At 42.1% G+C, this 27,650-nt stretch overlaps 1 protein-coding gene across 2 annotated transcripts; it reads right to left on the bottom strand.

Moving 5' to 3' along the window:
* Nucleotides 1–3,176: 3,176 nt before the first annotated feature.
* On the bottom strand, nucleotides 3,177–26,601 carry SMPDL3A (sphingomyelin phosphodiesterase acid like 3A). 2 transcript variants are annotated; one of them, XM_059733426.1, is made up of 8 exons: nucleotides 26,460–26,601; nucleotides 23,440–23,653; nucleotides 18,166–18,310; nucleotides 12,941–13,037; nucleotides 10,282–10,460; nucleotides 7,253–7,433; nucleotides 5,344–5,468; nucleotides 3,177–4,411 (listed from the first exon to the last, which is right to left on the bottom strand). In XM_059733426.1, the coding sequence occupies exons 1-8, from the start codon at nucleotides 26,551–26,553 to the stop codon at nucleotides 4,103–4,105; spliced, it is 1,344 nt and encodes a 447-aa protein (XP_059589409.1). In that variant the 5' UTR covers nucleotides 26,554–26,601; the 3' UTR covers nucleotides 3,177–4,102. The 2 variants fall into 2 exon arrangements, with proteins under 2 accessions (XP_059589409.1, XP_059589415.1); XM_059733432.1 differs by lacking the exon at nucleotides 23,440–23,653 and having other exon boundaries at nucleotides 26,460–26,541.
* Nucleotides 26,602–27,650: the final 1,049 nt, after the last annotated feature.

The following is a 27,650-nucleotide window of genomic DNA, read 5'->3' as shown; positions in this document are numbered from 1 at the left end:
CCACAGCTTAGTGTCATCCACAAATTTCATGAAGGTGCTCCTAACTCCAGGATTAAGGTCTCTTATAAAAATATTAAGGAAGATATGTCCCATGACCAGTCCCCAAAGAACACCACTGGTAGATGCTTTTCTGCCAGATAATTCTCTTTCAAAATCATCAACATCCTATTCAACATCCTAATTCTAGACAGAATTTTGGTGAGTCACAAACCAAACTGACGCAGTGGCTGCAAAAGAATTTAGCATTAGGCAATTCTATCTTGTCCAGAAAATTTACATAGGTGCTTTGACTTGAGCAAATGCTAGTTGGTAGTCCAGACACCGACTAGGGAAAGACATTCAAAAAGTCTGAGCCTGAATTGATTCAATCTTTGCAGGTTAGTCTAACCCGGCTAGGCTAAATCAGGTTAGGCTAGGTTAGTCTAACCTGGCTAGGCTGTGTTTGTAACTGCACAGACATCTCAGAAATGCAGGCACATGCCTGCAGTGGGTCAGGTTAGAAGCTGGAGTGCGCTCGAGCAGCCCTTCCTTCCCTTCTATAGCATTGAGCTAAGGGAGGGAGTGGCCAAGCCCTGGCAGGACACTCTGATTAGCTTAGCGAGGAATTGATAAGTGTTTATCACCCCATTAAGAATACAACAAAGGAACACTACCAGCTACCTGTTGATTCTACCATTGTCCTGTCTGCCACAGCATGGACCGTAGGCAGCATGTGGTCTGCTTAGCTTATACACAGGCACCTCTCAGGAAGGCAGAGGGAAGTGGGGAATTCCTGCTTAGCAGGGAGTGGTGAAGTAGGGGGTAGGGAGGGAGCATCCTGCAGTCTCTGCCAAGCTGCAGCCAGGAAGCTGAGGGGAGGGGCCAACTCTGCTATGGAGCACAGAGCTCCGCCCAGCCCAGAAAGCATGCTGGGACACTAGGGGTTTAACTTAAACCAGAAAGGGGTCTGGGACAGATATTGCATAAACCAGTTTGACCCAAATCTGATACTACATTCAATCAGGTTTATCTCAAACCAGTTTCAGCCATTTTCAAACTGGTTTATGTGCACTGAATATCTGTTCTGTTCCAGGTTTAAACCAATTTCTGATCACTTAAACTGGTTTATGTGTAATGTCTGTCCCTAGCCCCCTTCTTCACCCCCACCCTGACTCTTCAGCCTCAATTACCTTAATCCCACTAGCATTAGCAGTAGCTGTTGTGATCCAAAATGGTTTTGGGAGGCAGCAAAACAAAAGGCTCCAGTTCCTTAGGAAAGGTAACAGCATGGCTAGCAACTATTTGATTAGCTGAAAGAGGAGTCCTGGCAGCAGGACCAGAACCTAGACAAGTGCTCACCCCATTAACAGACCACAGGCATGCTTCATAAATCTTGCCCTGTTGGATATCCAGTGATTTCTTGTTCCATAATTTCATGTTCAAGTTGGTTTTTAAAGTTTTATTATCCAACAGCTACTCTGAAGGCAACAATGGACTGTTCAGGGAGATTAATGTGTTCTGCCCAGGTGTCTTTATGGAGTTGATATCAAATCAATGTTCACTCCTTCCTTCCCATGGGGCAGCCCCATCTGTCCAATGTAGCCAGCAGAGGGGCTCTATAAGCAGGTGATGGCATATATGACATTGGTAGAGGAGCAGGTGAATGAATCTTGGATGTTGTAAACCATGCTATTTGATCCAGTGATTACATGGTCTGTGTTGATGAGGAAGTACAGCTAGCATTTGGGTTCTCAGCCATATCTGGTGCCCCGGGAAGACTAGGAGTTAGGTAGTCTGGTGCTGGAGAGATACCATACTTGATTGGAGGTAGGGAGGGGGTGGGTGCCAGTAAGCCACAACAGGTTTGAACCTAAAAACAGTTTATGTTTTAGGCCTTTTTTCAGGATCCAGGAAGATAAGAGTGGGTTTGCATTAACATGTCTGTTTTATCAGGTTTCGGGGGGTTGTGAGTATTGTTTAAAACCTTGGCTCAGAAACCACAAAATAGCAGGAGAAAAGAATGAGTGAGACAAGAGAGTTACAATCCTTAGCAAGTGCTTTTGGATTACATGGAATTGGTAAGGGATGCCTAGGGAAAAACAAAGATAAATCTCACCTGTTATTACTATTGCACCATCTGCCCATGTCATTTCTGCTTGCAATCTTAACTACTTTGAGGTAAGGTTGTTCACATCTATTTCCAATCATCACTACTAGAATAAATCTAGGAAGTGACCAATTAAACCAGTGTTCACATCAGCATCAACTCCCATGTCTTGTCACCTAAATATCATGGTGTCCCAATACACAAGACCGAACAGGTCTACAACTAACTCACTCTCTTTGCTTTATTCATATATCTTAACATATCTTTGATTACCTGCAGTGGATCAGTCTGATAGTTAACCATGTAATGATGTTGTATTTGCCTTAGAATACAGTCAGACAATATTTAATCCACTTTAGAAGGAAAAAAGCAATAAATCTGACAAAATACAGAAAATTTCAGGAGGTATACTTTATGAATGACAATGATTACATGATATGCTACTACATGTACATCTGCGTTTTATACACATATACAGAAACTAAAACTTTAGTAATGCTGGATTAAGCCTGCATACTCCAAATAGAAAAGAATTAAGAAATACCAGTAATTGATTTATCAGAGTAATATTATTTTAGCCATCTTGCTGCCACTAAAAATGACAACAGGAAAATGAAATACAAATTACTTTGCTTCAATAAGGGAAACTACATTTTCTTATTTTATTTTAAAACATCTCTTTGATGTTGCATCAATGCCATTTCTAGGGTTTTTATAAACATAAACACTGTTAGGTAAAAAAAAAAAGGCCACTCCTAGTTTGTACTTCCTGGGGACTCCACTGGCATTCTTGTTAATACATTAGTTTTACACTTCAAAGTGAAATTAATATATCTCAGCTGCAAAGACTATACATGTCAAACAAATAACAGTGTGATGTGTACAAGATACACAGCAGTACATGTAATAAATCAATCACACTGCATTTTAGCATGGAAAAACCCAGCTCTGGAAGTATGAGTAAATGTACAATCTAATGATGGAACACATTATAAACACTCATAAGAGTAAAGTTGGAAAAGATGGAAATATGTTGACTAGGCATGAATAGAGTTGTTTACGTTAGAACAGAAAAAGAAAGCCAGAGATATTTCTTTTTAAAGATTTTATTGCCAAATCGGAGCATGTATTTGTACCATCTTGTAGTACATAATCTAAAATATGTGGGATTCAATATTCAATTACATTCTCAAATATTCATAAAATGGAAATATTTATATCTGAAAGCAAACAAAAATCAAGTATTCATCACTTGCAGACTTTACATACCACCGAATTGACCAACATGTTTATGACGATATATATATATTTTTTAATATCTACACATTTCTTAACACATTTCATCTTTGGGTTGAGACAAAACATAGGAAGTTCTTCAGTAACTGAATGTGTATCAAACTTGTGACTTCATGAAAAACAATAAATTAATAATAGGGTTAGCCTTGTGACCATCACTATTTGGTTTTGGCTAGCCAACTAAAATTAATATATTGGGCAGAGTTCCTAAACTGTGGCTCTGGGTTTAGTAGGAAATGGCTAATAGCTTGTTCCTGTTTTCCTTTACTGAAATACATTACAAGACATTTAAAATACTTTCTTAATATTACTTTTTGTGTAAAGAACACCTATATTTGAACTAGAGATGATATTTAAATCATAAACAGGGGAAGAGGGGGTCTGTACTATCACAAAGAGGAGGGAAGCTGGTCCATGAGATAAACTGTATATTGATTTAGTCTGCACTGTGAAAAAAATCAAGAGCTCTTATCATAAACTGTGTTTGCCTGCATTATATAGACGCATATGCATATTTCTTAATTTATTTAACTTACTTAGGTACAGTCAGAAAATTTTGGCCCACATTTTTATAAAGAACTAAAAATATATAGGAGGTTTACTGTTCCCCTGCAATTCAGAAAGGATTTCCACAGGCTCCCATTTCAGCGTGAACAGTGGAAGAGATTCCTTAAAATGCAGGTTTCACGTCGACATCAGTATTGAATGCATTTTATTTCATCACCACAGTGCAGTCTGCCTAATACAATCTACATAGGAAGAGTGATCCAAATACTGGATTGCACACATATGGCTGGTCTTGCAGTGCTTGTTGCAGACAACACTTTTGTTATAGCTCACAAAGAAGTGTGTATAATATTGCTGGAATTGTTTGCTGTGAGGCACAGAGAATTGCTTTGCCATTCCATATAAGCTTTCTGGCTTCAAGTCTTCAATACCATAAGCTTTGGTCAGGATGTATTCTAATTTCCAGTTTGATTCATTTCTCTTGTTGGCATCTCTAAGGTCCATGTAAAACTGCCAAATATCCTAGGTTTGAAAAAGAGGGGAGGGGAGGGAAGGTGGAGGGCAGAGCTATATTACTTTCTCTCCTGCTTCATTAAATTTCTAGAGTGATGTATTGATTAGGAAGCTGTCACTGCTTGTTATTCACAATTCAATAGAAGGTCATGTCCTACCCCAAGACTTGGGCTCATACCCAAAGCCTGCACTTGTAGTGCAGGACTGGTAGGGGGGGAGGGGAGGCAAAGAGAAGAGGAAGGAGACAAAAGGGAATAGCTGCACTGTTAGAGGTGATTTCTGTCAAGTAAAATAGTAAACCAAAGTCTCTTCTGCTCAATTCTCTTGTGTATTGGGGGGGGAGGGGGGGGCATAAGGGAGAGTAAGAGCTTATATTTTCACATAAGAAATGGGCAAAACTCAACTTGAGGTAAAAACTTAAACTTTTGGAGTGAAGTCTTGGTTCCCCTGAAGTCAACGGGAGTTTTGCCATTGATTTCAGTGAAGCCAGGATTTCACCCCAGAGTCTGTGGAGATTCTCTTCTTCCATCACTCTGCACAGTGTTGGACTAAACGCACACGATTTACTTTCTCTATCTCCAAAGGTCAGATGTGTAGATACATCGATATATAATTTTGCCTGCCTCTCTGCATTGCTGCACACCACACTATGAAAACAGTGTTAGGATATTACCCACAAGGCTTTTTTTCCCCTCATAGATTTCATGATTTGGTCAGCAGAAGGAAAGTTAGGGGTAGATCCTTCAGACCCAAGAGTAAGTACTGTTTTCCTTTGTTCCGATTTATCCTTCCTTTTCTTAGACTTCTCCACCCACCTGCTGTAAAGGCAGATCCAGCATCAGCCATGCAGCAGGACACCCAGTATAAAATGGCCTGAACTGCAGCAGCCATAATTTTCTGTTTAAATACTTAACACTAAAAAACCCTTTTAAATCACTTACCAACAAGTTGTAATTAAAAGGATCAAACTGATAGAGCCTGACACCAGGATTGTTGGACAACTTCTGAAAACGACTTTTCACTGGAGTCACAGCAGGTGCCACAAACAAAGAGTTTATAGGCTTTGCTGGCAAAAATAGAGAAATAAACAATTTCCTTTGATTAGATGTTTTTCAGAACACTGTATTTCTGTTAAAAGCCAACAAGGTAAGAACCGGGGCACTTGGCTTAACTACATTATCACTTTTGCACAAGGGGATCTATATCAGGGAAAGCACTAAGTCCTGGCAAGTCCCATCAGTGCAAATTCCACTGTACATCAGTGTAATACATCTACATAGGAAGCTTGCAGCCATTTAGCTGCACTGATGCAAAACTTCTGATTGCAACAAAGCCCTTAGTATCCAATACTTCCTTGCTGCAAGCTATACTGAAGAAATCAGATTCAGAAGTCTGTGTTGTCATCTCTAAGTGACATGTCATATGCTTTATGTGTTTTTGCATTATCAGAAATGTCAGGGATAATTACTGATATACCTTAAAGCTTCATGTAACTACATTTACCTATCGTCTGCTCTTTGACACAATTTAAGACATCAAAAAGCTTTAAGTAGATAGAATACCCACCCATGAGTACTTAAGGGCTCTTCATGAAAATATAACTATTCCTTTACTCTGCCAACATCATAGTACAGAATTAAAAAACCTGAATTCCACCAGTAAACTGAAGCTCTGAAAGCTGGTGAACAATTCTGGAAATCCAGCAAACTCTTCTGGAGGACATAAAATGGGCTCTGTATCTCATTGTATGGGTTCTGGTTACAAATTTCACTGTTTCTTGATTCAGCAAAGTTTTGTCAATAAAAGAAATCAGAGTTTAAAAGTGTATTGAAAACAGAAAAGACAGAGATAGCTAGATAGGGAAGGTTTAATTTGTGCCAGAGACACAGATTTGGAAGCTGAGTTAATTGTGCAATGCAAGCAGCAAAACCAGTCTGCCCTTCCCAATGAAGTTTGTGCAAAAGTTTCAGCCATGGAATTGAGCAAAGTCCTAATAGCCATCTTACAAAATCCTTGGAGGAAGTTTCCCCATTTAGAGGGGGTTGCAGTTCCTTCTTCTTGGGGGCCAATTCCACATAACTGCCATGAACAGAGGCACTGCAGTGAGCCATGGCACTGGATTCTGGCATAGACAGTGTGACTTCTATTAGTAACATTTAGTATGTCTATTTAAGCAGGTATTTCTAGTAGTAGCAATATTTCATTTAGCTATTCTCACCCTTAGAAATGAAATATTTCTTAGTGCAAAGCAAAACTTTCAAACTTGGGCAATTTTCTCTGAAGGGAGATTATGGGATCTAAGAGATGCAGCAAGCAGAGATTTTCTTCCCCTTACCTTCTGCTCCCCCATCTTAATTAACTTTGAAGCTGCAGGGAACCCAGCAGAGAGGCACAGTAATGATGCAGGAAACACAAAAAAACAGAGCATGTCTCCTTGGCCTGAGAACATTCCCCTTGACACATTACACAATAGGAACTGGCCTGGGTTATTTGCCCATGTCACTGAAAGAGTGGAGAGGAAAGACTAGAAATCCTTGCCTAAGGAATTACTAACGTTCATTAAGAATATGACACTCAGAAAGTCTCTCCTCATGGCAGAGGACAAGTATAATATGGACTGAAATTCTTAAAAAATACAATGCAATACATAGATCTCAGTAGAGGAAGCATGGGAGAAAACTGCTCAGACAGCACTGTAATAAGTATTCAGTGAACTTGAAAAAAATACATACATTTCACACCCATTCCTTTTTAAAAATAATTCATAGTAGGGTCTGACCATATCAAACCTCCAAGAAAATATTATTTTGTTTGAGACCATAAGTAACAGAAGTAAAAAAGAACTATTACCTTTCTCATCAAGAAGGATCATGATACTATCTCTGTGAGTATGTCCAAAAAACTGTCCAGCAATAACAGCACTGTACTTTCGAAAAATCTTTATCAATCTCTCATTGTAATATCTTCTTATAGCAGTAGTATACCTTGCGTAAGGCAAATATCCTACTGGCACATGTCCAATTATATATACCTATAGATGAGATATATTTGGCACAATTAGCATTTTCATATATAACAGACATATTTATCTGCAGCCTAAAATTAACAGTTTTCTAATGATACTGCCTTTTAAATGCCTTTCTGAAATCTAAGTTAGGGGTTTGTTTTCTTTTTTACACCAATAGTGTTTAAAGTTACTGTGAATAAAAATGCCCGAATTTTTGGTTGGAAGGCTAGTAATTACAGCTTTGATCATCTCAAAGTTATTCAAGACAGACTTAGTGAAACTTTTAGGCTGGAAAAAAAATTGGGGGCCTAAATTCTAAAATTTCTATTCAGAAAAAGTGGTTGAGAAAAGAACCCCTCCTCAGAATACCCTGCTGCCTGGGATTAGGACACTCATTCAGGAAGACGGAGCATATTTAAAATCCTTGCCTAAATTCAGGCAGAAGCTGAGACTGAACCCGAGTCTCCAACGTCAAGTGTATATTTTAGCCTAGCCATTTTGGACACCACTACTGCTGTTTTTTGGTTATACAGGGAACAAACAAAGTATGTGCATATTAATACTATTAGTGCATATGTGCTATTAAAGCTATAAAGTCTTACGGGTACTTCCGGTTGGAAGCAAATTTGCTCCCAGCAGAAGCAGCCCAGTACAGGGCTGCTCCTGCCCCCTGCAGCAGCCAGGGGGAGCTCCAGGCTCCCCTAGGGTGCTTGCCCAGGGGCTGGCAGAGAGAACAGGAGCTGGTCCTGCTGCTCACAGGGCCAGGAGAGCTCTGCCAGCTGCAGTGGCAGCTGTATCTTGGCCTCATGCACATCGGGACCCCTGCAGAGCACTCCCAACCCCCGCTCCCCTCCCCTGCTCAGCAAGGTTTCCCTACACAGCTGGGGGGTGGCCAGGAGCTGTCCAGCTTCTGGTAGTAAATTAACTGTGCAGTAAATACTACACAGTAGTGGATGTGTAGATGCTGACTGGGAACATATATGCTCCTGGTCAGCCCCAACACCAGGGGGCCACAGGGGAAGCAGAGAGCTCCCCAGTCCTGGTGCTACTTGGCTCCCGGCTCATGTGGGAAGCTAGAATCTGAGCAGTGCTAGGATAGGGGGCAGAGAGCTACCCCATCTCAGTGCTGCTTGGATCCCGGCTCCAGGAGCAAATTTGCTCCCAGTCATTTACAGGTAGTAGCTAACTGTATTTACAGGCAGTAGCTAACTGCACAGCAGACTAATTTACTGTGCAGTAAATAGTGCACAGAATAGATGGTGATGCTTTACCGTGCAGTAGATTAGTCCACTGTGCAGTAAAGCATCTTATGTAGACACACCCACAATGTACTTAAATAATCACTGCAACGAGTTTTCATTTCAGCAAGAAAAAAATAAAAATCTTAAAGAATTTAAATCTGAACAATTTTATTTAATCTTTGAGCTTGTCAAACCTGAAACAAAAATCAGTTATGAAGACAGCTAAGATTTTATAACCTTAATCAGAAAATGAGGTTTAGCAGGTAACACTATTACAAAATAAGTGAGTAGCAAATGCTGTCAGTAAGTTTGCCTATGTTTCCTTTCTTAGCTGTAGTTTTCAACATCCAGAATTTTCTGAAATTTGTCTTCCAGGCTGAAATGTTATAGACTTGGTCTCTGGCCAAGTGCGAATGTTTTTATAAATTTTGATCAAAAAAGAAAAAAGAGTTTATTCGCTTGGAAGGAAAGACAAGTGAACAAAGTATAGTTGCTGAATTATTTTAAGCAATCCTAACAGGCTTTTCTTGAACAGTTTCAAGCTATAAGAAAAATGAGGAGTTTTAATTGTATGACTTGAGAATGAGGTACCTTGAGGCACACATTAGGCAAAAGTAAAATTAAGGCTACTTACAAACATTAAAAAAAACCAGAATGTGCTTTACCGGAAGAAGCTGTGCATTAATTTGACCTGGCTTCACAGCATCTCTATGAATCAGGCACTTCAGCAGGGCTTTTTGGCACTTTTATCTAAAGATGATTCAATCAGATATTAGATAAAAGCACCAAAAAATCCCACTGAAGTGCCCGATATATACAGACATTGGATGAACTGGGTCCAACTAACACAATGCTTCTTCTGGGCATGTGCTGGGCTTTGCCCAGAAGTGTGATGAGTTTTAAGTAAAGCATTTTTTTGTTTTTTTCTTAACATCTGTAAACAGCCTCTGTGGCCAACTTTAATATGCCCAATTCCTGACTTTTCATGTTTAACAGCCTGAAGATACCTCATTTCTTGTAAGAAATAAAGATCAGGTTTGTGAAAGGAGGTACTATTTTCCTGTATATTATGTGCTAACAAGAAATGATTTCACATTTATACTGCAAATAAAAATACAAACAGGTCCCAGTTCACTGGCACAATGCTAGAAATGCAACTATTCTTTTTTTTTTTTTTTTTTTTTAATAGTACAGGTATTTTCTTAACTAAGACCAGGTTTTGTGGTCAATCCCTTTTTTGGATTTCTTCAGCAGTGAAAATAATATAGCAAACCTGATAAATTAGGCTGGATTCTGATGTCACTTGCACCAGCACAGATCAAGAGCAGGCCCACTGAAGTCAGACGTATAATGGTATTAAACCTGCATAGGTCTGATCAAAATCAGGTCACTTGTTCCTTTACAGTTACTTTGTAGGAACTGCGTATTGCATATGTGTAAAGTAGAAAATCTGTTTTAAAGCTCCTTCCCTCTTGCTCAACTGAAAATTCTGGCAGAATAAGTCTAAAATCTTATTCATGTCATCTTCTTTTCCAATTACTAGCTTTTATTATTTTCCAATTTACACAGTTGCAAAGGACACTACTGTTTTAAAATGTGGTTATTAATTGCTTTCGGTATTTAGCCCCTACCTTTTCCTTCTTTTGCAGAGAGATTTCTAGTACACTTTCCAGCCATGCTAACTGCTCAGCTGGATCAGTTAGATTCAGAGTCACAATGTCTGGGCTGTAATAGAGGTTTGTGTTCAAACTGATTATCCGGAGTGGTTGAGAGCTCATGCTGGAGTGAAATAGTTGTGTGTAGAAGCCGCCTGTGGAAACAAGATCAACATGAGTGAGAGGTGGAAAGATTTGAAGGTGTCTTCTTCTTTCTATCATCCAGATTCTGATATGCTTGCTTAGGTGGGTAGCATCTTCTCACAAAATCCCTTTATTTCACTATATTCAGTATCATCCATGTAGAAAAGCAACACAGGACATTTTACAGGACTTCTACTTTTTGCCCCAGGGTTTAATTTGGAACTTGCAAGTGCAGTTTGTATAAAGATGTGCCTTTTACTATTTTTTTCCAGAAAGAGACCCAATCAAAGAAAATATCCTGGATTTCATCCATCTAGGCTCTTTAAAAAGAAGTTTATGCTGCACGATAGGCACACAATAATCCAACAGTCCTCCCTAGCCCTCTTTATTACTTATATGTTACATGTATAAGAACACTATCCTCATCTACCATAAATTACACATTAACAATTAATATTAACAGTGCCATTACAATCCACTCCAGATGAGGGTCAATCCCTCCATAATTTATTTTTCCACTGGAGCTTCTCTTCCCCTTTTAGCCACATATTCTTCTTACCTAATCGCTTATTTATTGAACAACCCCAAAGAGTCCAATTCAAATTAAATATTCAAACTCTCAATATTAGAGTGGGTTGCAAAATGCACTGAGTTCAAAAACCCTGGTTTACAAAAACCTGTTAGTGCACCAGTTTATACCCAATGAGCTGAATTAGAGGCACGCATGAGGGGCCAGATCCTATTCTACCTATTAGGTACCTAAGTGTGATCCTATTTCATCCTGTTCAAGTCCCTGGAGAACTATTAATGCATCTACTTACATAAGGAAATTTCAGCAGTCGGTTTGTGCTCTTCCTGGATGGAATGAAAAGTAAAGAAGCCAGAGGACTGGTATGCATACAAGACAGGTAGTCAGTGAAAACGTGGCTTCTTTACTTTTCATTCCATCCAGGAAGAGTGCACACCAACTGCTGAAACTTTCTTAGCCTGATGAAGGGTTTTTGAACCTGGAAGCTTGCTTAATAATTGTTTTCCAACTATTTAAATTGGTCTAATAAAAGATATCAGATTCACCCAAAGAACCTTGTCTGCCTATGTCGTTAGACCAACACGGCTACAACCTACACCCCTGTCTACTTACATAACACGCTCTCATCTTAGCCTTAAGTACAGTGAGATGAAAGAGAACTCATCCACCTTCTCTATTAACAGTTTCTCAGGGACTTGAGCACTGCAAACTGGACTTAAGCAGAACACGATCTAGCCCTGTGTATGTTAATTAAATGTATACATTTCAGTGATTTTTCACTTCCTACTCAACTGGTTAGTTTACAAATGTGCCACCTGATCTTTTAACATCATTTTCTTAATTTTGTGTACCATGTTTATTCAAGTCCAAGACAAAGTTTTTTCCCCATTCAACATGGTAAAAAAGCCCCTCATCTTGGATTTGAATACAAAGAGGAGTGGAAGGCAGATGGGTGCTGCAGCTTTGACTTCCTGGACTCCTGCACCCAACTGCTTCCTCACTTCTGCAGCTTCTGGTCCCTCACCTCTCCTCTGACCTCACTACCAGCCTCAGGCACAGCTCCAGCTCCAGCTCATTCCCTTCCAGGCACAGAGCACATACAAGCTCTGTCCCGTCTGGCCAACCAACAGTGGCGCAGCTTCAACCCCAGGACGCTGATGTGCGACTAGGCAGGTGCTGGAGCTTGCACATGTTCAGTGACAGGGAGGGAATGGAATGCAAGCTGCGCCTGACAGTGGCCTGGGGGAAGGAGGAAAAGGCAGAGCTGCAGATGGGATGGGGCAGAGGCTGCAGGAAACACATCAGGGCAGAAGCTGCAGGAAGTGGTAGAGCCTGTGGGAGCAGGGGGGCAGAGGCAGCAGGAGGTGCAGGCTGCTGGGGGACAAGTTGTAGGGCTCGCCTGCCCCTGATGCTGTTTACCCCATTGCAGCAGCTGGGGGGACAAATTTAAGATGACCCTCCAATAATTAGATTCTATAAATGGAAAAATTGTAACAAATTTATAAATTTCCCATGTATAGAATCTAGTTATTAGGAGAGAAGGATCATCTTAAATTCAGAGTCACCTTGGCTTTGGGTAAATACTGTAATCTCAAACCCATATAAACAATTATTCTTCAAATTTTCTTTTAACATAAGTTAACCTTTTCCTAAAAAAGTACTTATTTTAGATTGTGAGCTCTTTAAGGCAGGGACTTTAAGTCCCTTTAGTTTTGCATAAAGTCTAATGTAGTTGCTACAAGAAAGCAATCATGATTATTACATCCACAGAAGAATGAACTGTAGTTCGTCCTTCAAGATGTAGTTAAGGGTACAACGGAACAGACAAGTCCCTAACTTCTAGAGGAACTGGATGATAACCAGTGCATGGATTCATCCTATGTAATTTAGCTAAGTAAAAAGAACTAACTACAGAAATGTCAATCCCCTCTAGCTTGACAATATGTTTATACTAGATTTTACCTTTCTGAAAGGTGCTGATGGCTTCCTCAGTTAGCCATGGTTTCCAGAAGTTTGCTACAGCATTGTACACTTCGCTGGCAGCTGGAGGCAGCTGATCCTGTCAAAAAACAAACCTACCTAATTCTTACCCCACAGATTCAGAGGTTTTAATGATTAAAAAAAAGTTAGATCATCCAGTGTGACTTATTCTATTAAGCAAGTCACAAAATTTCATCCAGACAGTCCTATATGGAGATGACAAAGGGACTAGAGGAGAAAAGATCTAAGGTACACTTCTAACAGCAAAGTACCACTGACCAAAGAGATCTCAGAATAAATCAGGATTAAGTACCTGAACCTCTGTCAGAACTGAATATGACTAAAGATTTTCTGTGGCTTATGACACATGAGTACCATAAAACAATGAAGAGCTTGGAAGCTTTCTGTTCTGTGGGAAGAATTAAAAAAGGAGGTTTCAAAATGCTTTTATGCAGATGAAAGCAAGATCTCTGTGACTTGGGGCAAGGATTTGGACCTGTGTCCCACATCCTTACACATGCTAGATTCATGTCCCGCATATGAAGGAAAGCAGCAAAATAAAGACAACAGACTTTAGACAAGCAGACTCGACAAACTCGGGGAACTGGTGGGAGGGATTCCCTCGGAGGAAAGTATGAAAAGAAGTGCAGGAGAGCTGGCTGTACTTTAAGGAGGCTGTATTAAAGGTGCAAGAGCAAGCTATCCCAATGCAATGAGAGAATGGGAAGTGCAACAAGAGACCAGTCTGGCTAGACAGAGATCTCTTCAATTAACTGAAATTAAAAAAAAAAAATCCTACAAAAAGTGGAAACTTGGTCATAGTACTAGGGAATGCTATGAAAGTATTGTATAGACATGTCAGGAGAAAACTGGAAAGACTAAGCAAATCAAGTGATTCTACAAGTATAGGGGAAGTAAGAGGAAAACCAAAGAAAGTTTAGGGCCTTTGCTTAATGTAAAAGGCAACCTAGTTTCAAATGATACAGAGAAAGCTGAAGTATTTAATGCTTTTTTTTTTACTTCAGCTGAATGAAGTCATCAACCAGAACATGGGTGCAATTACAGCCAAGATAGCAGAGGAAACAAACATCCTACAGTAGTGGAAGAACCTGTTAAGGATTACCTAGAGAAATAATCCCCACTGGGTTAAGAAATACTTAGATTTCTTCAAGTTAACAGGGATGGATGGGACATACCCTAAGGTACTGAAGGAATTGGCTGAGGAATTATTGAGCCATTAGCTATCCTCCTTGAGAAACTGTGAAAGTCAGGTAAGGTCCTGGATGATTGGAAAAGGGCAAATTTAGTGCTCATCTCTAAGAAAGGGAAGAAAGAGGATCCACAGAATTATAGACCAGTCGGTCTGACCTCAATATCTGGAATACCTCATGCCTGAAAAACCTGATCACCTTCCATAATAAAGTGACAGGCTCTGTGTATGAGGAGAGAGCAGAGGATATGATACACCTGGATTTTAGTAAGGCTTCTGATACTCATCAGTAAACTTTAATTTGTACAGGTGAGACAAAAGTACTGTAAAGTGGACATCACTGGTTGGATCATCAATGAGTAGGCATCAGTGGCTCTGTGCCTAATTGCAAGGAGGTATCAAGTGGGGTTTTCTCAGGGTCCAATACTAACATATTCATTAATGATCTGAATGACGACATTGAGTGCACACTTAGCAAATTTGTGGATAACACAAAATTAGATGGAGGTACAGACACTCTAAAGGGTAAGGCTAGGATCCAGAATGACCTGGATAAATTGAAGAAATGGTCCAAAATCCACCAGGTGAAATTCAGCAATGACAAGTACAAAGTTCTGCATATGGCATGGAATAGCTACATGCACAAATATATACACGTACTGGGGAATGATTGGCTAGGATGTAGTACTACAGAGAAGAACCTAGGTGGTGTATTTGATCAGAAGCTAAGTATGAGCTAACAGCATGCTCTTGTTGTCAAAAAAGCCAACAGTATACTCAGCTATATTAATAGGAAAGCTTCTTACAAATCAAGGGAAGTGATCCTTCCACTCTCTTTGGAACTGGTGAGGCCTCATTTGGAGTACTGTGTCCAGGCTGGCGCCCCACACTTTGAGAAAGATGTGGACAGATTTGGAAGAGTATGACAGAACGCAGTGAAAACTATTAGAGGCCTGAGAAACGTGACTTATGAGGAAAGGCTGAAAGAACTAGCGTTATTTAGTCAGAACGGGAGAAGACTGAGGGGGGGATTTGATAACAGTCTTCAAATACCTGAAAGGTGTTTATAAAGAGGATGAACATAATCTTTTTTCTATAGCTTTAGGGGACAGGAATAGGAGCAATGTCCACAAGCTGCAGCAGACGAAATTTAGTGATTAGGAAAAAACTTTGTTAGGTGGCTATTGGAACACGCTACCTAGAGTGGGGTAGACAGACTCTTCATGGGGATGATTTAGTTAGGGATGATCCTGTCTTGAGCAGATGGCTGAACTAGATGATCTCATGGGGTGCCTTCTAGAGCTATTTTTCTATGATCCTATGATCCTCATTGAGAAATCTGACTACCATGTGATTGAGAGTTGGGAATCTCTCTCTCAAAATTCAATTCTGGACTTGAGAAAATCCACTGGCCAAAACCAGTGAATTTCTACAAAATATTTTTTAGTAACGATGTAGAATTTTTTGACAGAGAAAAGTTTTGCTGAAACTATGACCAGCGCTAATCAAAGATTCATAGAAAAACAGGTCTGGAAGGGACTTCAGGAGGTCATCTACTCCAACCATCTGCTCAAGTAATAAGGAATATTATACTTTAAAACAGACTGGGGCAATGCCTGTGCACTTCAGCATACTTTAATAGGCATTAGACTTCCATGTGATGCCACTCAGAGATCTTGCAGGCTTAAGTATCAAAAGCTGTATAGCTGCTTTAGCACAGCACTCCAACCATGCTAATGTAAACTTGCTTTTCAACAGGGCTAATTCACTCAGGAAGAGCACTGCCCTAATATGACAATACCACTTTTACTCAGCTGCTGTGTGATGACAGATGGTCAGACATTGGTTTGGGCGGTGGTACTTTGGTGGTTAAAAGGGTGCCACAGAACTTTTCTGTCCCCATTTTCACATCCATATAGGATTGACTGGATGAAATTCTGTGAGATGGTTAATGAAAGCTAGCTATACAGGGAGTCTATAAATTCACTACCTTTTATGATACAGAGAAACCATTTAAATCTCAAGTAGAGCAATCAAAATCAGTCTACAGTATTTGTTACCTACACCACCAATCTTGCTGTAAGAATTTCCAGATCTGCAGACAATTTCCAGATTTTTTCCAGATAGGAGACTGCAGTGAATTCAAGGAGGTTTGGACTTGGCACCCACATGCAGCATAATATTCTGTGTGTATTCAGATTAGACAATAGTTAGCCAGACTGTCTGGTTGGGGCCAGTTATCTGGAAGAGTCTGATTGTGCAGGAACGTCATGGTCACAACATTATTTGAAATACAAACAACACGGGATTAACCTGGATAATACTGTCAAGTGGCCGCATTACAAGGAAACAACCAAAGATCATTATATTGCTGTGATCAGTAAACTGGAGTCAAACACAACGCAACACAGTTCTCAGTGTAGGATTACATATACATCTCACAGCTCCTTTTGGACTCCTCAAAAGAAGCCCTTGTGCTGTGCCACATCATTGTCAGTTTGTGGTGTGCATTGCCAAGTAGCAAGCATACGCCTACTGAAAACAGCAAAACAACCTGCAGTCAGTAACCTCCCCCTTGTGTTCTCTGACATGATTTTCAAAATATGGAAGAAAAGCATATCAATTACGTACATCAGTGAAGTTTGATATTTCAAAACAAAATGTCAGATACTTGTATATATATCTTTAAGCGCTGAGCTGCGAGAAATAAACATGATTCTCCTATAAATATCCTGCTCAGAAGCAGTGTGTGCTATTTATCTGTTACAACCAATGAGCTTTTAATTTTATACAGTTTTATTTAAAAATTGATATTCACCAGAGAATGTCTATTTCAAAATGCTAAAGTCTGCTTTGCATATGAGAACCCTGTACACAGCTATCTTCCTCCGTTACCAAGGAGATTGTTGCATGCCAGTAGTTATTCTCACTAATGACCTGTGTTTTAAATCTGAACTGGATTTCACAAAAGCGAAGAAGGATAAAAAGTATGTGCTGTTTCTGCTGGTGTGTGATCTTAGCCAGGCTGGTTTCCCTGTTAAGCTTAACCACCTAGAGAGTGCCATACTTGAGTAAAAGACTTTTTTAGGATATGGAAGGGTTTTACTGCATCCCCACTATAAGATTCAAACATGAGATACTTCCTGACCTGCAACAATGAGACCTACCTCCAACAATGGGACCTCTTGGTGGAATTTGGCCCTTCCTCCTATGAACTGCTAGATTAACTTTGGAATACGTTCCATGGCTATATGCAGTTGCTACTGTAGTGTTTGTATATATGACAAAAACCACCGACAACTCAATGTGAAATCAAGACATGCCTTATCCTGGACTGGAATCACCTGCATGTTCAATAACTTGTCGAGATACCTGCAACTGTGTTGTAGGAGGCCAGAAACTACTCATGCACTTCTATATTTCATCGCTAAAACCTTGGAGTTTTCTATTTTCAATTATTTTTACTTTTTGTTACAATTAGGGAACAAAAGAAACTAATTAAAAGAAAAAAGTGTAGGCCAGAACTAAAGTCCAGTGAAGACAGTGGCTTTGAATCTTACTGGCACATTGCAAGACCCATTAAGGATGGCATTTGCATAGATTTCAAATACTGTACACATTTGTGTGATTTTACCCTGCGTGGAAAATGAAACTGATATCAAGTATGACTGATAAATGAGATGCTTATGGATTTCAAGGAAAGAGTAAGTTTGTAGCTATTACAACAGTAGAAAGATTTGATCTGACCACTGTTAGTTTGGGTAATTTCACAAGCTGATAAAGCTGAACTTCAGCCTACTGTATTATAAAAATATTTGTAATTCTGGCTGTAAACTGGAGAATTATGGAATACTGCATTTGTTATAAACAGCATGTGCAAACTTCATTTTTATTGCAGTCTTACAGTTGCTTCAGTGGTACTTTCTTCTGCTGGCTTATGTCCATAATCATTCTGGTAAAGAAACAAACTGGTTCATATTTCTGAAACTCATTTTACCTGTGGCCAGTAGTCATGATTACCCAGTGCAGGAAAAACTTGGAGATCTGGAAAGAAACTACGAAGGGTGGAACTCATATTGCCAATAATATTAATGACGGTCTCTGTGGAGAGTTCTTTCACGGGAACATGAGGAGGGCTATCCCTAAAACACAGAGGAATTTATGAATATCCAAGTACAGTATTATAGCTTCCCTGCCAGCTGCCTTTTAAATTCTTTCTTTCACATCCAACAATATTCTGATGAAAATGTAGTATATTGAGTTAATTTTGCCTGGTCTTTTTATATATACTTTCCTTAACACGCTTTCCCCAAGATAATAAAATGCAAAATTTATGTAGCACCATTTTAGGCAGACCTGAAATAGATAGACCAGCTTTCACAAACAGTTACTCAGACATACATTACTGAAAAAAGGCATCCACTAATTTATATTGGAAAACGAATGACAGATGAGTAAGATTTTGCAGATAAGTGGGATTTGGCTATGATAACAGATAAAACAATTGGGGTTCCATCTAGCAATTTATATAGCCTCCATCACCACGCAGTAAAAATACTTCACAAACACTACAAGATTTATTTCACAACATTCATGTGATATATATATAAATATCATGATCTCCACTGGCTAACAGAGGTACAGATGAGATAAATGTCTTGCCCAGAATTAGAACAGAACCTGGACCCCGATCTTCTGCATTCCAGTCTAATGTCTCAACTACATGAGTTGACTTCCTTGACAATACGTGGGTAGGTCTGAATTATGTCCCAACAAAAAGATAGCATCAACTGCATCATAGTGCTAAATTATCAATTCAGTACTGGCTCAAAGACAACAGTAACACCATATGAATTTTTGGCACCTTTTTTTATCTTGAAAGTTTCCTATCTCAGCAGGATCCAAACCAGCCTGAAATAGTGTGATTGCAAGCAATGTGTTCTGCTCAACCCTTAAGTCAAGACATAAGCATGACGTAAACATAGTTACTAATAGCTGTCCTATAATTATCATGCATTGCCAAGTCAAAAGGTTCAAATCAAACACTGCATGAAAAACACTGCAGGGAAAAAAGGGGAGCTCTTCAATTAGTTCTTTGCTTCAGTATTCCTAAGTACTGTCCAAGACAATTTCCCCAATTTGAACATAGATAGATGTCTGGGAGGCACTAGACTGCCAATGGTTAATGCTGACTTAGTTAAGGAGCACTTGGAGGGGCTGGATGGGTACAAGTCAGCAGGCCCGGATGACCTCCATCCACGGGTGCTGAAGGAATTGGCCAGTGTCACAGCTAAGCTGCTGCCACGGCTGTTTGAGCATTCACGGTGCTCCAGTCAGGTCCCTGAGGACTGGGAAATGGCCAACGTGGTGTCCATTTTTAAGAAGGGTAGAAGGGATGAGCCGGGCAACTTTAAGCCAGTCAGTCTTACCTCTATCCTTGGGAAAACACTGGAAAAAATCATTAAAGAGCACATTTGGGAAGGCCCAGCAAGGGAATTGATGCTGAAAGGAAACCAGCACGGGTTCGTCACAGATAGATCCTGCCTGACAAACCTTATAGCCTTTTACGACCAGGTAACACACTGCCTTGACACTAGAGCTGAGGCTGATGTCATCTACCTGGACTTTAAGAAGGCCTTCGATACAGTTTTGCATCCTATTCTAATAAGGAAGCTAGCAGGCTGTGGAGTGGATGCTTACTCAGTCAGCTGGGTGGCCAACTGGCTTAGAGACCGCACTGAGAGAGTGGTGGTAGATGGGTCGTTTTTGACCTGGAAGGAGGTGGGCAGTGGTGTCCCGCAGGGTTCGGTCCTTGGACCGGTGTTATTTAATATCTTCATGAGCGATTTGGACAAGGGTGTGGAGAGCACCCTCTCCAAGTCTGCAGATGACACCAAGTTATGGGGCAAAGTTAACACATCGGAGGGCAGGAAGCAGATACAGACCGATCTGGACAGGTTGGAGCAGTGGGCAGAATGAAACAGGATATAATTCAACAAAGACAAATGCAAGGTACTCCACCTAGGAAGGAGGAATCCCCTGCACACCTATAGGTTGGGGGATGACCTCCTCAGCAGCTCAGCGGCTGAAAGGGATCTTGGAGTCATAGTTGACTCCAAGATGAACATGAGCAGGCAGTGTAACGAAACCATCAACAAAGCCAATCACACCTTATCGTGCATTAGCAGATGCATGACCAACAGATAAAGAGAGGTGATGCTCCCCCTCTATGCGGCATTGGTCAGGCCACAGTTGGAGTACTGTGTCCAGTTTTGGGCTCCGCACTTCAAGTGGGATGCGGAGAATCTGGAGAAGGTTCAGAGGAGGGCCACTTGAATGATTAGTGGCCTCCATGCAAGACCCTATGAGGGGAGGGATCTGGATCTGGATCTCTTCAGCCTTCACAAGAGACGTCTGAGGAGAGATCTTGTAGCCACCTATAAGTTTATCAAGGGAGGACAACAAGGATTTGGAGATGCATTATTTACCAGGGCACCCCTAGGAGTAACTAGGAATAATAGGTACAAGCTAGTGGAGAGTAGATTCAAGTTAGACATTAGGAAGAAATTTTTTACAGTAAGGGTGGCCATAATCTGGATCCGGCTGCCAAGAGAGGTGGTACTGTCACCTAACTTGGAGTCCTTCAAGAGGAAGCTAGATAGGCACTTGGCTGGGGTCGTCTGACCTCGGTCCTTTTCCTGCCTGGGGCAGGGGGTCGGACACTATGATTCTTCAGGGTCCCTTCTGACTCTACAATCTATGAATCTATGATTTTTTTTTCAGTGGATTAAGACAGTGTTCTGCAGCAGACATTGATTTCAACTAGCTACACCAGAAAATAAAGGGCAGAGAAGCACTCAGGGCAGAAAGAAATGATGTAAGAAGTCATCACAGTTATAGGGTCAGAAGGCAGCATTTTTTCATCATTGATTTCTTACCCTCTCAGATACCTGGCCTCCCATCTCATAACCTAGGGTAAAATTCTTCAGTTCTTCTACTCTTACACCAAGCTGTTGTCTACAGTACCTCATGAACCAAATAGTCTTACCAGCAGGTCCACCTAAGTTCAGGTACCTGTAGTTCTTCCTTTTGGGAGTCTGTGACCACTGGCATGTATCTAAGTATTGTTTCACAGTAGGAACAAAATATTTAGGGGAAAAAATAATTTAGAACTGTCTCTGTGGCCAGGTACAAACATTACACTTTTACCAGTGTAAGTGATTGGAAACCAGTCTATATCCATAACAGAAGTTCAGCACACAAAACCACCTACCCATAACAGAAAAGAAGTTTGGTTTAAAAATGGAAAGATGACTGGTTTAAAAACGGCAGAAGCCAATCTCAAATTTGCCCCCACAATGCGTGTTCCGTTTGCTACCAATCGAAACCATGCTGCTTACAGAAAACCATGTAACTTAAATCGATTCTGCCTCAAGCTTTTTGAATGGCTGTACCTAGCCTATGTGTTTATTTTATGTAAAGCCCTACTATCATCTCTGATGGTAAACAGGCCCACTTTCTTCTTAGCCTCAGCAAATGTCTGTCTCAGCTTGGTTCCCCATCTCTTGTAAGTATGTTCCTTTTAAAACCTGCCCCCTCCCTTAAAAAAAAAAATCTCCATAATTATCTTATCCTATCCTGGCACTGCCTCTTCACAACCCTCACATGTAAGCAGTGAAGGGCCTTATCCTGAGCCATTCTTTTTAATAGATTCATAGAGTTGAAGGCAGTCATGCACATTTACAGGTAATACGAAGTCACGTGTAACACAAAACATTACATTTCACCCGGTTACCCTTGTAGAAAGCCCAACAACTTGTGCTTGACACAAGCATATCTTCCTGAAAAAATCCAACCTTCATTTGTGGACCTCAAGATAGAGAGTCCATCACCTCCCCTGGATATTTGCCAACTGTTAAAAATGTTTATCTTGCTCCTCTTTTACTTCTGCTTGTTTATCCCAAGACCCCACTGTTAAATAACATTAACAACCTCATACAGGAAACATCCCAGTTAACACGTCAACATTATTCATGAATTATAGAAAAACTCCAAATTCACCACCAAATTTCTTAAAAGTCTTGCCACTTACTAGCAATTCAGATAATACAATGATCCAAATGGATCATTCAGGAGTATCATTTATTAAGTAGTGGGTGCATCTACACATGCAATCAGAAGCACATTTACATGTGCGCCCAGGACCACAGCATGTTGAGTTGAGGCAGAGGAGCCCTGGCTGGCAGGGAGTCTGGGGGGTCAGCCTGCCAGCCCAGAGCTGCTCTGCCCTGGCTCAATGTGCTGCAGAGGGACTGGTGAAGGGACAAGGGTGCTACAGCGTGGGGCTAGCTGGCAGCTAGCCAGCTCCACTACATATTTCCCACTATACTCCGCTACATATACCCCTGACTCCACTTAACTCCACTACATATTTCTGTGATAGAAAATATGTAGGAGAAACCAAACAACAACTGCATACCCGAATTAATGCATACCAACAATCTATCAAAGACAAGAATATCCAGTTTCCTATGGGGGCACATTTCTCACAAGAAAACTACGCTCTCTCCAATCTCTCAGTTGTAATCTTCAGAGGTAATTTGCAAAACACCTTTCACAGACAAGCCTATGAACTTCACTTCATCAACCTACTGAGATACAAAAAATCATGGACTAAATATAGACATTGGATTAATGACCTGCCTAACATCTGGCCCCCCAGGTAATCTCTCTACTATTTACCAGTTATATTCATTCCCCTCCCTCGCCCCTCCCAACCTGTCTCTCACCCACTGACTACCTCTATTTACATTTTCACCACCTGGCTTTCTTGCATACATACTGGCCTCTGGCTTCTTTACCATTCCATCTAGGAAGAGCACAGACCAATTGCAGACACTTCCTCAGCCTGATGAAGGGTATTTGTACCCAAAAGCTTGCAAAGAAGAATTTTTGCAAGCATCTGAGTTGGTCTAATAAAAGATATTGGATATACCAAAGCACCTTGTCCACTATAAGATAGTATTTGTCTCAGACAGTACTATCCTATGTAGTGGAGTTAATTAATTTACTACACCCTAACAGAGATGCATGTGTAGATGGTGATGCTTTACTGTGGAACGAGTTAGTCTACTTCACAGTAAAGTGATGCACCCAACAAGCTCAAATTACTGCTGCAAAGAGAAGCAAAGATTTGAGCATTGAAAGCAGTAAGCTATGGTCTTTCAACTGTAGTTTCAGTTAGTGGGTAATGATTGACTTGATTACTTACCCTGTCCATATCATGAAGGAAGCTGGTTGTTGAGAATCTTTCATGTACTTAAATGCTGATAAAATAAGTTGATAGGGAGAATCACACAAAAAATCTCCAAAAGGGCCAGGGTTGGAGGCATTAGCCCCTTTGGAAGAAGAACAAACTTTGGTGTGATCATCGGTGAGATGGTAAGTAGGGTCTAAATGTAAGTCAGATACATGCCAGAACTGTCCTGTTTTTAGAAAACAAGCATTAATGAAAATTGTTTTCTGCCACCGAGTTAAGGTTCTCCTTACAAGTTGTGTTAAAGTTGACAAAAGAGTCAACATCAATCACTTTTGCCAAAACTGAGAAGATCTGTTTATCAGCTAAAGCTAGGAAGCTAGTGCTGGCAAGCATCAGTCACTAGTAAACTTTAATCTTTAAAGGTTGGCTTCTTGCTCACCCAAAACCTGCTGCCAATTTGGCAGTGGCTATGACAGGGTTAAAGTTTGAGTTCTGAAGCTGGAAGGAGAGAGAGGGTTCAACACAGAGAAGTGAACTCTACCCTTCTTGCATGGGCCTGGGAGCATTCAGCCATGGTGAAACCATGCTGTGGCAGGGAAGACCCTTGAAAAATATTTTTCATTCTGCCTTCCCAAAACAAGCTGCATGTCTTACGGGGGAGGGATATGTGACATGAAACCTATATCAAGAAACAGCATTTTGGAAAGCATTTCCAGCATCCTTCTCCTCCTCAGCAGCTTTGATACCAGAGAGATTAGACTTCTTGCTAGGGCTTGGAGCCCTATCTTTTGTATTGGTCTTTCACTAGTAGGTGTCTGCAAGTTTTTAATTATTCAAATATTTAGCATGGTGCAGAGGAAAGAACCACAGAGAACAAAAGCATATATCAGACAAGTTGAATTAATTAAAGACCACTCATCTTCAACTTTTATATATAAAAATAGCATTTTCAATTTATAGATGTCAAAGCCTTTTGCAAAGGAAAACAGCATTATCTATTTTACAGATGGAGAAATTGAGGCACGACAAAATGATTTGTGAAAGGTCCCCCAGTGGGTCAGTGACAGAGCTGGAAACAGGACCCAAGTCTGACTCTTCAGTGCTCACTTGAACCAATAATTTATTTCAGGAAGTTAAAAGAAGAAATGAACATTTGAAAAATTTCAATCTTGCAATGTGTGGTCATGATCTGTCTTCTGGATGCTGCTATGTAGTTTTTATTTGAGACGTCTGCATATGTGTACGTGCATGTCCATGTGTCGCAGTGACTAAACACCTTGTGACAGCACTTTTGAAATATGCATACTCATACATACAACAGGAAGTAAATCAAGTCATGTACAGAAAACTAGAACTTTGCTTTGCCAAGAAAAGAAAAGGCCCTAGTTCAGTGGTTCTCAACCTTTTTAGACTCAAGACACCCTTGGTTAGACACGAGGCACCCCTCAGAAAATGTCAGCTCTTAGTTTTATCTTTTTTTTTTACTATGAAAACATAATACAGCAATTTTCCTGTTGCAAAGAACTCAGACCACAACAGGGCAGGCTGTTTTTAACAGCTGAATTCCCATTTGAAATCTCTGGGTTTATCTTATGAAGCATGTCTGCACGTCTCATAGCGCTACTGTTGCTTGGCACCTCATAGCATAACCCCTTGAAAGGATCTCCAGACAGCCCATGGGGAACCAGTTCCCTGGCTGAGAATCACTGCCCTAGTTAAATGTCTGGTATGGAAGTTGCACACACTGCGTTAGCAGCCAGCACCCTTCCCAAGCGCCTCACCCTCCAGTCATGCCAGGAAGTGATTTTTTTTCCCCTTTCTTTTCAGCTATGTAGAAGGTGTTGCCTCAGAGCTGCAAAACACAGGAAAACTGAAGCCAGAGTGCTGATGAAGAAAGCAAAACTGAGGAAAGGAGGCAGAGGACACAGGAAGGAAGTGGGGAAAATATGCTCTCCTCTCACCCGCCCATTGGTGGGAAGCCTGTGGATACTGAGAAAGGGAGTGCTGACAGCAAGGGGTAAAGCGGGCAGAGAAAAGGGCTGCTTGGCAGCCGCACGTAAAAAACCCTGACACACACAAAAACAGGCACACATAAGTGCGCGTGTGCACACACACACAAGACAGGCAAATGCACATGCACACAGAGACACAAACATAGACAGGCAGACACATGCATACAGAGATGAACACACACAGAGGTACACACAGAGAGACAGGCACAGGTGTGTGCACACACAAACAGGTACAGACAGACATACACAGGCACACTTGCACAGAGGCAGGCAGACACACACACACACACACAGAGGCAGACATGCACACGCACACAGGCAGGCATACTTGCATATGCACACACTTGCTGATACACACGAAGACACACACATGCACACACAGGCAGGCACACTTGCATATTCACACACACACACACATTCACACACAGAGGCAGACATGCATATGCACACAGGCAGGCACACTTGCATATGCACGCAGTTGTATACGCACACACAGAGGCACAGACACACACACACACACACACAGAGGCACACACACAGGCAGACATGCATGCACACATAGGCAAGCACACCTGCATATGCACGCGTGCGCGCGCACACACGCACACACACACACACAGAGGCACCCACAAATTCCCCCACAAACAGACAAACGGGCACACACACAGGCAGGCAGGCAGGCACACTTGTATATGCACACACTTGCAGATACACATGCACAGAGGCACAGACACACACACACACACACAGGCGGACACATGCACACACAGGCAGGCACACTTGCATATGCACGCACACGCACACACACACACACACACACACAGAGACACAGGCAGACACACACTTGTACGCGTGCACGCTGGGCCCCGCCGCCGGCTATGGCAGCATTGCCAGGGCCAGGTGCGGGCCGGGCGCCGAGGCCCCGTGGCCAGGCGGAGACAGGAGCAGGAGCAGCGCTGCGCCTGCCCGGGGCCGAGCCCCGCCTCCCCTGCCCCGCTGTGCCCGGCCGGGCGGACTCACCGCGGACCGGGGGCAGGCGGGCCGCCCGCGCCGCACCGCACAGCCCGAGCGCCAGCAGCAGGCGCAGGGCGGCGCGGCCCCCTCGCAGCTCCATGTCCTGCTGCCGCCGCGCCCAGCCCCGTGTGCCCCGGCCAGGCCGGGCCGCGAGCTCATGTGACCGCCCGCCGGGGCCGGGCGTGGGGCAGGCGCTGCCCGGCAGAGGAGCACGGCCCGCCCCGCCCCGCCCCGCGCCGCCCGGGACAGCCGCCGCCGCCGCCTCAGCGGGGCAGGGCGAGGGTCGTCCTGCCCTGAGGGACTCGGCCCCAGCTGATCCCAGTGCGGGTAAAGCCACCCTCCGCCCTCACGCAGCACACACCTGCCACCCAAACCTGCCCGGGAGTGGGGGCGGAGCAGGGCAACTCCTGGGAAAGGTTGCTCATAGCTCCAGAGATCCCAGGGACGGTCTCCCACCACAGAGGGAGGCAAACTCCAACGCACGGCACATTTACTTTGCTGTAACCCAAAATGACTGCACCGTGCATGTACACACACGTGCTCACAGTAAATATGGCACCTTACACTGACCCGGGTGTAAATTTGATACCTGCATCATGCAGGTGTCAATCAAATGTACACCCCATTAGTGACACACGTGTAGACACCTTACTGCGCAGTAACGCTGCCTGTGGCCTGACTCAGGACTAACTTTAATCCCAAGCCAGTCCACACGCAGCGTTACTGTGCTTTAACACCTGTGCATGTAGGCACCAGCGGAAGCCCACTTACTGCCCAGTAAGTTACCACACAGTAAATTTAGTGCGCAGTAAAGGCACGTGAAGACACACCCCGTGTGTACCAGTTTGACCATGGGGTGAAATCCCATCCTGACCTTAAATATGGCCATGTCTGACCCTGAATGGAGCAGCAAGACTAGCCAGGATCCTCCAGATTTAAGTCCCAGCAGGAGCATTGGCACATCCCAGCCCCAGCCTTGGGTATAGCTAACACCCAGTGCCTCTGAGGAAGACTTAGAAACACCCTGACGTAGGTAAGCAGAAAGCAGGGAGAGGGCGAAGGAGGGCAACCAGCAAAGCCAGAAGCACAGGATGTGCCCAGAGTACTGATGAGGGGGTGGAGGGCAGGTGAGTTTGACACCCTGGCCTTAAAAAGGCAGTGAGCTGGGTTAGTGTGGAGTCAGGCAGAAGGTGGGGC

This window comes from Alligator mississippiensis, chromosome 1 (genome assembly GCF_030867095.1).
Source record: "Alligator mississippiensis isolate rAllMis1 chromosome 1, rAllMis1, whole genome shotgun sequence".
Lineage (NCBI taxonomy): Eukaryota > Metazoa > Chordata > Crocodylia > Alligatoridae > Alligator > Alligator mississippiensis.
The sequence above is the reverse complement of the archived record's forward strand: the minus strand, read 5'-3'. Positions and strand labels throughout refer to the sequence as shown.